The sequence below is a fragment of the Zea mays genome, chromosome 4, assembly GCF_902167145.1.
Source record: "Zea mays cultivar B73 chromosome 4, Zm-B73-REFERENCE-NAM-5.0, whole genome shotgun sequence".
In the NCBI taxonomy this organism is placed as follows: Eukaryota; Viridiplantae; Streptophyta; class Magnoliopsida; order Poales; family Poaceae; genus Zea; species Zea mays.
In genome coordinates, this window is record NC_050099.1 from 11,828,829 (window position 1) to 11,841,135 (window position 12,307).

Genomic DNA, 12,307 nt, shown 5'->3' on the forward strand with positions numbered 1-12,307 from the left:
ATTCTACGTTTGGCAAGAAAAACAGAGCCGCTCCATTTTTTGTTTGATTGAAGAGTATAATAGAACAGAGCCGCTTCATTTTTTGTTTGGTTGATAGCTGTATGAGTGTAGAGAGGAGGAGCAGGGTAGAGTGCTCGCGTCTGAGAGAGCGCTCACATCCGGTCGTTTTTGTGGAGCGTGAACATTCCAACTATTTATGGTAAATTTCTATATAGAGATCCAGGAGCCGCTCCGTTATTATTTTATTGGAAACCAAAACTAGATCTATAGGTTATGCATGCCCTCATCAGACCAACTGTAGATAGAGACCACACTTTCTAATTCTACCTATGAACATCACATATGTACAATCATGAAACATACATGTAAATGAAACATGACACACAATTATCTCATACCGCAAAACTAGATCAGATCACTGTCCCCGTCCCATCAGACATACGGTAAAAAACAGTCGGTATTTTGCTAAAGTAAAGTCCCTTCCACCTTACACGTGCGCAGTGCGTCCACTGTCGTGGGCCCTAGAAGACGAATCGCTCCTGTCACGCTGTCTGCTCCCACAGGCAACAGCCACGTCTTCCGCGCCGCAGTGTCCGATCGATCGATCCCTTCTAGGGGAGGGGAATTCAGGACAGGAGGAGGCCAGGTTCTCGCCCCGCAATAGGACGCCGATCGATTCCGGATCTTAGCTCGAGAGCCCGGTGCCCCCTTCTCGGTGCTCGTTGCAGGATTTTCGGTACTGTTCTCGCGGTGGCGTCCCACGGGATCGCGCCTTCCTTCCTCCTCTATTTTATGTTTTTGGCTGGCTCTTGGAATTTGGTTGGAGAGTCGGGGATGGATTGCTTATTTTATTTTGCTATGCAATATCTTCCCGACAGGCCAGGTATTTAGGAGGAAGACCTGATTTGTCCTTCAGCTAACAGTCAACACTGAAGGTTCACTTGGGCAAGCAATATAATTTTTCCTTCTATTCTAGTACGATTCACCTCTAGCGACTTATGACTTTTGTGACATGTTTATTTATTCAACATTCCGTTTGATTCCATGTGTTGAATTTGTTTCAATCAACACTGCGTATCATCTTTATACAACATTGCTTCATACACCTTATGATCTGTCTGAAATAAATTTGGGTTATGTGTTATTGTAACGTAAAATTGACACAAACTTGATTCCATATGCTTCAACCAAATGGTTTCTTTGCCTATCTTTACTCATCTGCAGTTACAGGCTTACAACACCTCAGTGATATTTCTCTGATTTAAAGCAAACTAGACTTAGTGAATCCTTTCCCTTTGAGATATCAATTCGCCAGATTGGTTCTTAGACCTTGATCAATGTTTGAGCAATTATTTATTTGACCTTGGTATACCTTCCTGACATTGTGTCTCACTGTTGTTGCTTCTACATGCAATATATCTATCAGCGGTATTAAAGCATCATCTTTTTTTTTGTTTCTATTTTGGACACATTTCTGAATTCTGATGTATTTCCTGATCAGATATCCTTAATTTGCCTTTCTGTGTGATTTGAAATGTCTTCACGCTCTGTCACATTAAATATCCTGTAGTTTGTAAAATTCTTTTGTTGATGTTTATGGTCAGATGAATTTAACAAATAATTGCTTGAGTGAATGTTCACTTGTTTGCAGGGGTAGTCCAAAGAAATAAGAAACATGCCAGAGACTTATGTTGATGAGCAACCAAAGGGTGTGTCTCGGAATCGTCCACCTGCACATATGAATGGTGATGAAGTGAGCTATTCCTTCTTATATTCATATAAAAGCTCCTGCTACATTATATGATGTTGACTTTATGAAAACTGAATAATTTAATCAGTCACATCACAATTGTGCTTGCCATTAACAATCCAATTTTTATTTATGTAAGTATAAAACACTTAATTTTATGTGTTGATGTATGATCAATCTGTGCATATAATTATGAATAATAATTTTGCCCATATCTTTATTACCATGATTCCAGTTAGCTCTATTAACTTATAATTTGAATGGTTCTATCAACAATCTGGAAAAAGAATATGAGTACTATTCATCTGGCGAAAGGGTCTCTAGCTGAGTTGGTTAGGTGGTTTGAGTAGCACTCCTCAGTCTTGAGTTCGACTCCCCGTGGGAGTGAATTTCAGGCCAGGGTTAAAAAAATCCCCTCATCTGTCTCACTCCAAAGCACAGGTCTAAGGCCTGGCCCCGGCCATCACATTGGCTATGGTGCCGCTGTGTATGAGTGGGATAGGGGTTCGGGGGTTTCTCGACCTGTGTGAAAATGTCTTCTTCTCAATACAATACTCGAGGGTTGTCTTAACCCTGTAGGTCGAGTACTATTCATTTGTATTCCTGACTTATTAAGATCTCCCATTGTATTTTGGGTTCAAATGCGGTATTCTTTGATGACAGGAAAAGGTTTATCCTGGCCAACTCCCAGTGTTGACCTGGGAACATAAGCTAACCCATGTTAGACATGATTTGCCGCCATTCAGACTTACATGGAGAGAGATAATGCAGCTGGTACTTCTTTTACACTGCATAGCCTAGCCTATTCCACTGCCCCCCTCCCCTTCCCCCACTCACCACAACACACCTACACACACATACTTAATCTTCATCTTACCATTGCAGGCTGGTATTGGTTTACGTCTTAGTCGACATATCCTTGAGGAAACTTCAAAAGGGCGAGTATGTTTCATTATTTTCACATGCTCATGGATAATAACAAATTATTATGTGGAAAATTGAATGTTCCACATGCTTCAGTTTTCACTTGGATACCATGTAAGTTCTAGCTTCGTTAGTTTTCTACAGATTGCTGTTATTGATCCTATGAAAAAGCGGGCTGCAAGATCTGGTCAGGGTGTCCCACTTGGTGGTATTGGGTATATCTTCTTCTCTTTGCGTAATATGTGTTTCCTGTAAATATTGAGTGTATATTCATCAAACTTTTATGTTAAAAGGTCTACCAGGAAACTTATGTTCACCAGATTTACCGTGCTCTTACTGCTTGATACTGTAAAGAGCTTGCGAATTCCCTATGCATCACTTTGTTGCTAAACATGTCTGCATATCATTTGGTAGTTCAAGTGTCATGAAGAAAGAATAAGCATATTATATTTACTTTATTGTTTTTAAATGAAGCTACCTACATTAATTCTCACCTGCCATATTAAACACTACATTGGTAAATCAAGGTTGCTCTCAGCAACTCAGCCATCTGTTTTATTATTTCCCCTTTCGGTAGTGGTGCCACTGTGCCAGGGGTATCACCACACTGAAATATGCAGGAGTGTGTGCCCTACTGGGCAGAAGGTTGATATAAATAACAGTTTCAAGTAGTGCACACACTAAAAATGTTTTCCTCTTGTTCGATGAAGCTTGTTGCCATATTTATGTATTTTCCTGATTGTTGGAAATGTAGTGCAGGAAGTATTGGAAGAAGCTACAAAGGCGATTTCCAACGTTGGCAATTGTTTCCAGGATCTTGTGAAGATAATGCTGTATTGGCAAATCAATTTTCTGTAAGTTTCTAGTTTTCTCCATTATTTATTTCTGGCTGATAATTTTCTTTTGTGTCTGACGATTCTTGGAATTTGAGATACTCTTTTCTAATGCAATCTCACTTGTACTGGCTTAATGTCCTGAGGTGCTGATGCACCCTTGTCAGACTTCGAGTGTATAAGAAATTGAAAGACAGTACTTTAATTAATGAACTATGGTGTATTGTGATGCTTCTCAAGCTCTTATCTGCTGGATTAACACATGCATTAGCTGATGAGAACTGCGATAAGAATTTTAACTACAATGTTTACTGTTTGTTTGATATTTAAGTGTTGTCCATTTAGGCCTTCATTTCCCGCCAAGATGGTAAAAAATATTCCACAGTGTTGCATCCTGGGAAACCAGATTTGCCGAAGTAAGCACACTTGATGTTTACTTCATGAGTTTCCTATATACAGGAAATAGTTTTGATTTTTTAGTGCTTGAAAAATTCCTTAGAGCTTTTTAAATGCAGAGGAAGTGACATTTCAGGAATTGGATCCTGGGACTGGAATATGAGTGGACAACAATCTACTTACCATGCCCTTTACCCTAGGGCTTGGACAGTATATGATGGTATTGAAAGTAACTACAGAATTCTCTTTTGGTTAACATCTACCTTTGTCTCATTTTGGATTGTGCTTGTTAGGAGAACCTGATCCTGAGCTCAATATAGTGTGCCGTCAGATATCTCCAATTATTCCACACAATTATCAACAGAGCAGCTATCCAGTTGCAGTGTTCACTTTTACCGTAATACTACATACATGAAATTCCTTCAATCTTCTATTTTACCTGTTCTTAACTTTATGATATAGCTCCACACCTTTAGCAATCACGTAAAAAAATTTCAGGTAACAAACTCAGGACATACAGCTGCTGATGTGACTTTGCTTTTTACATGGGCTGTAAGTTTCAGTAAAGTTTTTTTAACAGATATTTCGTAACTTCTATCATAATTGAATACTTATATTTTGTATTTCTTTTTTTCTCTGAACCTTCTTGCCTTATGTTTGAACATGCAGAACTCTGTTGGTGGAAAATCTGAACTCACCGGATATCATTCCAACTCCAGTATGATGTAAGAAAACAATAAGTATAAATGTTTAGCTGGTTTTTGAGCTTTTCTTTAATAAACAAGTTGTTGGGTTATATTTTTAATATATCCTAATGGATGACAGAGAAAAGGATGGTGTTCATGGCATACTATTACATCACAGGTAACTAAAACCTTTTATTTTTCTTAGAAACATGCTGTCTACTAGGAGTTAGATATATGTCATAAACTGAACTCAGCCTAGGGAAATTTTTAATTCTAATATCTTAAATGTGATGTATTTGAGAGCAGAACAGCAGATGGTCAACCACATGTAACTTTTGTGATAGCAGCACAGGAGAAAGAGGATATCCTTATATCTGAATGTCCTTACTTTGTGATATCTGGGAGCTCCGCATCTGATGAATTCACAGCTAAAGATATGTGGAATTCTGTGAAAGAGGTTGGTTAAGCTGGAATCACTCTGAAATAACAAGGCATTTCCTATTATAAGAAAATATAATGAAAATACCAGGTGCATTTGTATGCTGAGTTTACATTCCTGCCTCATTGGTGAAACTGTCACCTTTCTGCAGTTGCACATGTAGCTTACATCATCTAATTTATTTTATAACAAGAACCACAGTTCTCATATAGGCAGCATTTCGTTGTTGTTCTATGTTGCTTCTTATGCACTGCATGTCAGATAGTGTATGGTACCAGACAGCACATTCCTGTGTCAATCTTTTGAAAGTCGTTTATGTTTGAATTCTGAGTTAGTCACTTATTTTGTAGATTATGTAATGGGTCAGACAACTCAAAATATTCCAAACTTTTGGAAAGTGGAAACATAGGTAGTTAGTTGTCTCAATTTTTTAACGTTTAATTGTACCAGCCATATAATCTTGGAATATGCCTGTTGTGGGTGTGTGAAAGTTGTTTCTCAGATGGTAGACAGGTTGAAATGAACCTTTTTCTAATGCCATGCACAAGTTCAAGAGTGGATGAAATCTTTACTATGAATTGTAACTCGGCCAAGGAGGGAATGATTGCCCTCCCAGTATAATATTAAGAAGAGATTGAAACATTGGTCCTGGCCGAGAAAATCCCTGAACCCTAGCTCTCCATCACTAACGGACCGATGTCAACTGTCCACTCTGCGATGGTCCAACCGGAGGGTGGCGCATAGGATGTCGTAACCCAAGTGTGGATAAGGCATAGCGAGATGATTTTTTTAATCAAGCCGGAAAATTTGCCCTCGAGGGGAATCGAACACGGGGCTTGGAGGTGCTACTCGGAAGCCTTAACCACTAGGGTAGAGGCCCTTTCGCTTTACTATGAATTGTAGTTGTAGGTAAAAGTCATCAGGCTAGCTAAAATTGGGATAGAGTTTCTGGTGCAAAGATATTTCATTTTTTGGCTCAGAAAATTTCATCTTAGGTTTAGCTTCATGGACTCATGGTTATCTATGTTCTGATTGAAGTGATGCCAAATACTCTGCTTTAGCTTTAGCTTCAGGGCTTGTATATATTGCTTTGGTTCAATGTGTCAAATATTGTACCACTTTATCCAGTTTAATTTCTGGTAAAGTATGTCAGTGGTATGTATGAGGCTAAAGTAACTTTCTTCTTGTCGTGGCAGCATGGATCTTTTGATCATCTTGATCCCATCAAGACATCGATGTGCTCCAGACCAGGATCATCAATAGGGGCAGCTATCGCTGCTTCAGTTAAGCTGGCTCCCAAGGCAACCCAGGATATTTCATTTTCACTTGCATGGGCTTGTCCTGAAGTGAAGTTCTCTAGTGGGAAAACCTATCATAGGTTAGAACAGCACAATTTCCAGTAATGAACAAAACAGCAATGCAACTGAAACTAACCTCATTCCAAGATTTTCAGGCGTTACACCAAATTTTATGGCACAGACGGTGATGCAGCAGCAGCCCTTGCTCACGATGCCATTCTTGGTATAATCCACTTCCTCACTACAACTCTATTGAATGCACTCCTTTTGTACTTCAGTGTGCGCCGTACACCCATGCTACAATATTCCACTTTACGAAATATTCTAACAAACAGACAATATGGATCTTAATGATAAAATTATTTTTCACTGACTATTCTTTAAATCTGCAATATTAATACCAATAATTTTACATAAGTATTTGAAAAGAACTAAATTAATATTTCCATGTGCAAGCTTTGTTATCAATCATGGAAACTAAGTGGCTCCCTGTCAAGTGCCAACTGAGGAGATTCCTCCCCTGATTACTGCCACACTGGTAGCATCCAATTAATTTTACTGTCCAAACTTATTTCATGAAAAACTAGTCCATTTCTGTTTTTCTGCTGTACACCCATTGACACAGTATATACCTTTTTTTTTTCCTGACAATGTCATCACCAATGAGGTCCTTGTATCTGAAAGGGGAACACCCTGGATTTGACTCTTCTCTTTTTGTAATCGTATTTCTTCCTATTAACAGTTGTTGCTAACTTTGTATGCTTAATAAATTATAGAGCATGCTTCCTGGGAGAGACAAATTGAGGAGTGGCAGGATCCTATTTTGCAAGATGAGAGGTTTCCTGCTTGGTTTGTTCCAACCCTAATAATTCATTTACTTGGTACACAAAACCTGAGGCTGCTGAATGTTGATTTATAGCGTGAACTTTATTCGTTAGGTATCCAGTTACACTTTTCAATGAACTATACTATCTTAATGCTGGAGGAACTATATGGACAGGTATGCATCCATAGTTTCTTGTTTTCCCTCTAAATGATGACAATTACTTTTCCTGAGAATTAACTCAGAGATATTATCAGATGGATTACCACCAATTCAAAGCTTGACAGCAGTTGGCTGGAAAAAGTTTTCTCTTGACATGTTAAATGGTGAATCTGATGATTTCAATGAGATGGTTCGACAGAATAATACTGCTTCTGATATTCTTCATCGAATGGCATCAGTATTTGAGAGGATGCATGCATCTATTGCATCAAATTCTGCTATAGGAACAACTTTGCTTCAGGGTGAAGAGAACATTGGCCAGTTTCTATACCTCGAGGGCATCGAGTATTATATGTGGAACACATATGATGTTCATTTTTATGCATCATTTTCACTGATCATGTTGTTTCCAAAGCTTCAACTCAGCGTCCAGAGAGACTTTGCTGCTGCTGTTATGATGCATGATCCTGAAAAGCTGAGGATCTTGCATGATGGAAAATGGGCTGCAAGAAAAGTTCTCGGTGCTGTTCCTCATGATCTTGGATTATATGACCCATGGTTCAAGGTCAATGCGTACACTCTCTATAATACAGATCGGTGGAAAGATTTGAATCCGAAGTTTGTGCTGCAAGTTTATAGAGATGTGGTGGCCACAGGCGACAAATCCTTTGCTCGAGCTGTTTGGCCATCAGTTTATATAGCAATGGCATATATGGAGCAATTTGATAAGGATAAAGATGGGATGATAGAAAATGAGGATTTCCCAGATCAAACATATGACGTGTGGTCAATGGCTGGTATAAGTGCATACTGTGGTGGTCTTTGGGTGGCTGCTCTTCAGGCAGCATCGGCCTTGGCACGTGAGGTTGGTGACAAAGCTTCTGAAAAGCTTTTTTGGGACAAATATGAGAAGGCCAAGTTTGTCTATAGCAAGCTGTGGAATGGTTCTTACTTCAGTTATGATGATGGCGACAACAAAATGAGCACATCTATCCAAGCAGATCAATTGGCTGGACAATGGTACCGTATATATCAACGATATGTTAATTCTTTTTGAAATTTGCAGTGTTGTCTAAAGCCCTGTTTGGTTTTCCGTAGATAGTAGCTATCTGCTAGTGCCTAGTAGTTATCTCTTTTGGATCCAAACGGGTATAGATAATAGCCTAGCTAATTGTTAGTTTAACCTCTAGATAACAACTATCTCACTAGTACCAAATCAGATAATAGCAGCTAATTGGTAGATCAACAATCCAACCTTATCAATCAGCTGTGTATCCAAAGACCCTTCGAGATGATAGGTAGCTAGCCAATAGTTAGCTAGCTAATATGAACTATGTGCTACTACCTCCGTTCACAAATATATGACATCGTTGACCTTTTTTCAAAAACTTTGACCACTCGTCTTATTCAAAATATTTATTGAAAAATGTAAAGTTTTAAGTCAAGCACAAACTACCTTAAATGATAAAACAAATCGCAACAAATAAATGATAACTCAATATTTTTTTGAATAAGACGAGTGGTCAAAGTTTTTTTTTAAAAAAATCAACGGTGTCATATATTTATGAACGGAGGGAGTATTAGCTAATATTAACTATGTGCTATTAGCTAGCTAACTACTATCATCTAATGAATCCAAACAGGACCTAATTTGATAAATAGATACAACTTTTCCCCTTAACACATTACATGAATTGGCAACACTTTTCAGTTTCAATCATCGATTGACATACGTAATAAATATTCGTGAAGTTCTTGGATGAAGACGAGTTGAAACATGGACAGTTGCTGCCGATTTTATAGGAAACACATTTTCTTTCTCCATTCAGTTTGGTTATTACGTGTTTGTGAATGTTTGTGGAAACTAATATTTAAAAACAACTCCTTTTTGCCATTACTATTAGTAGCTTCTAAAATGCCTATAGTATAACTTCTCGTTTGTGGCTTTGTGCAATCAACTTATGGCTTAGCAAACAGAAATGTTTAGTAGAATAAAGCATAGTACTACCTCCGTTCTCGAATATTTGTCGCCTACTAGTTTATTTTTGAACTAAACCGCGACAAATAAAAAAGAACAGAGGGAGTACTTATGAAGGACCAGTGTTGTATCTGAATGACAGTGAGCTCCAGTTCCAGTAGATAACTTTATATGAAGTCAAGATTGTGCACAGCATTATGCTTCCATGAATGGTTTTTCCGTCTGAAAATTTCAAATGTTATGTTCGAATCAAATATTATAACGAAATTCTTGATGCTGGGCTGTTATTTTTTTTCCAGGTATGCCAAAGCCTGTGGTCTCTTCCCAATTGTTGACAAAGACAAGGCACAAAGTGCGCTAGAGAAGGTATATTCTTTCAATGTGATGAAGTTCAAGGGTGGTACAAGGGGAGCCATGAATGGGATGTGGCCAGATGGCACTGTGGACATGTCTGCAATGCAATCTAGGGAGATATGGCCAGGGGTGACATATGCACTAGCTGCAAGCATGATTCAGGAAGGCATGGTTGAGCAGGGATTTAAAACAGCTGAAGGGGTCTATCATGCTGCCTGGTCACCAGGAGGACTTGGGTGAGTATGCGCATATAAATTGAGGTTTGATGTTTTTTTTTGTTGTCAACAGGCGTGTATGTGTTTGGACGTGGTATAACATCTGAAATATAGAACTTTTCCTGAGCCTAGTTATTTAATATAGCTTTTTTTTTGAAAGATTGTTATTCAATATAGTGTCATGAACTTAGTTATAAGAATAATGCATTAACTTTGTGGATGGAAAGTTCGTTCCTAAATCTCTATCTTCTGAACCTTTTATAATGTAAAAACCAGTAAGACATGTAGTGAATGTTGGGATCTCCCTATATCTGCTTGATTTTTTTCCTGAACTTTAATTTTGCACACTAAATGACTTGCTGTTTTTTCTTGAATGTAATCTACAGAAACATGCATCAATCAGACGTTAATGTGTACCACTAATTCCACTCGATTTGTATTTATATTTTTGTATATGGATAGAATGCTGTACACTAATGTTGTGACAAGTGTCCGAACAAGTGATGGAGACACCGATGACTTTCCAATTAACATAGGACTACATCAAGGGTCGGCTTTGAGCCCTTATCTTTTCGCTTTGGTGATAGATGAGGTCACAAGGGACATACAAGGAGTTTTACCGTGGTGTATGCTTTTTGCCGATGATGTGGTACTTATTGAGGAGAGTAGGAGTGGTGTTTCTCAAAAGTTGGAATTGTGGAGGCAGACGCTGGAAGCAAAAGGTTTTAGGCTTAGTAGGTCTAAAACAGAGTATATGAAGTGTGATTTCAGTGCCATGGGGTATGAGGATGGCGATGTTAGTCTTGATGGGCAAGTGGTACCCAAGAAAGACACTTTTCGTTACTTAGGATTAATGCTTCAAAAGGAGGGAGACATCGATGAGGATGTCAGTCATAGAATTAAAGCCGGATGGTTGAAGTGGCGACAAGCTGCGGGTGTCTTATGCGACCACCGGGTGCCACACAAACTAAAAGGCAAATTCTACAGGACAGCAATCCGGCCGGCTATGTTGTATGGAGCAGAATGTTGGCCCACCAAAAGACGACATGTCCAACAACTAAGTGTGGCAGAGATGCGTATGTTGCGCTGGATATGTGGCCACACAAGGAGAGATCGAGTCCGGAATGATGATATACGAGAGAGAGTAGGAGTGGCGCCAATTGAGGAGAAGCTTATGCAACATCGCTTGAGATGGTTTGGACATATCCAACGAAGACCTGAAGAGGCACCAGTGCATATCGGAATAATTAGGCGTCCCGAAAATGTGAAGAGAGGTAGAGGTCGACCAACTTTGACGTGGACAGAGGCTGTGAAGAGAGACCTGAAGGAGTGGAATATTGACAAAGAGCTCGCCGCAGATAGGAAGGGGTGGAAGTGTGCAATTCACGTGCCAGAACCCTGATTGATAGTTTCGCTTTTCCTCCTTAATCGTTTGACCTTTTCTTGTGTCCATTTTAGATCTTGCTGGTCCTTGTGGGTTTTATCTCTTTTATGTGTTTCCCCGTTTCGTTGTTTTCGGTTCTCCTTTGCCTTTGTTTCCCTTTTCTGTTCTTTGGGGGTTGAGCTCTGAGGTTTTCATACGGGGTTTCATCTCTAGCCTACCCCAACGTGCTTGGGACAAAAAGGCTTTGTTGTTGTTGTTGTATATGGATAGAATGCCTGGTGCGGCCTTTCTTATGCTATAAATGAGACCTGACAGTTTGAGTTCTTCAGATACTCATTCCAAACCCCTGAAGCCTGGAACAACGACGACGAGTACAGGTCCCTGTGCTACATGCGCCCGCTCGCCATATGGGCAATGCAATGGGCACTGTCGAAGCCGAAGCTCCACAACACTCCACAGGCAGATATACCCCAGGACTCATTCCCCAAGAACCAGTTCGCCTACGCGCGGATCACAAAGCTCCTGCAGCTGCCTGAAGACGAATCGTCCAAAAGCTTCGTCCGGGTGGTGTACGAGATCATCCGGAACAGGTTTAGGTCCTGATCGCCGCCTCCGCACGCCTGTGCGCTGAGTGTCCGAATTCTTGATGATACAATTCATTAGTCACTGTCATTGTTGCTGTTGGATCCCGCGGATTCGTATATGAAACTGGTGGTAATAAACTTGCCAAGTGCGGTAGTTCGTATATAAATGAATTTATTATATATGAGCTAGCTGTTATATATGAGTGACAGTACGATGGAGTCACGGAGACATCTTCGATTCCTTGCAATCTCCGTGCAGATGATGCCCTTGGTCGCCGACGAGGTGAGCTCGCTGGGACGTGAGCGCGTGTCGCCGTGGATCTCAAGCAAGACGCGAGATAGAGTCGGTAAGCAGTTTCTTCTTATTTCTTATCTCAATCTGTTCAGCGATTACATCCTTTATACTCTGATTATGGGCTGGACAACTCCTAGGCCCAACAGTATTCTGGGTCATTAACGGCCCACACACCCACAAGCCAAC

The 12,307-nt window shown here is 39.8% G+C and overlaps 1 protein-coding gene across 16 annotated transcripts; it reads left to right on the forward strand.

Moving 5' to 3' along the window:
- The first annotated feature begins 412 nt into the window (after nt 1-412).
- On the forward strand, nt 413-12,024 carry LOC103652830 (non-lysosomal glucosylceramidase). 16 transcript variants are annotated; one of them, XM_008679808.4, is made up of 21 exons: nt 494-736; nt 879-935; nt 1,652-1,753; nt 2,414-2,524; nt 2,636-2,692; nt 2,819-2,889; nt 3,429-3,528; nt 3,853-3,923; nt 4,023-4,123; nt 4,197-4,300; nt 4,402-4,455; nt 4,573-4,628; nt 4,729-4,767; nt 4,896-5,046; nt 6,225-6,406; nt 6,482-6,549; nt 7,103-7,175; nt 7,265-7,326; nt 7,407-8,331; nt 9,589-9,879; nt 11,572-12,024. In XM_008679808.4, exons 3-21 carry the CDS (start codon nt 1,676-1,678, stop codon nt 11,843-11,845), a joined length of 2,868 nt encoding a protein of 955 aa, XP_008678030.1. In that variant the 5' UTR covers nt 494-736; nt 879-935; nt 1,652-1,675; the 3' UTR covers nt 11,846-12,024. The 16 variants fall into 16 exon arrangements, with proteins under 16 accessions (XP_008678029.1, XP_008678030.1, XP_008678032.1 ...); XM_035967185.1 differs by having other exon boundaries at nt 495-736; nt 879-975; nt 2,809-2,889; XM_035967190.1 differs by having other exon boundaries at nt 495-736; nt 879-975; nt 2,809-2,889; nt 3,434-3,528.
- The last annotated feature ends 283 nt before the right edge of the window (nt 12,025-12,307 follow it).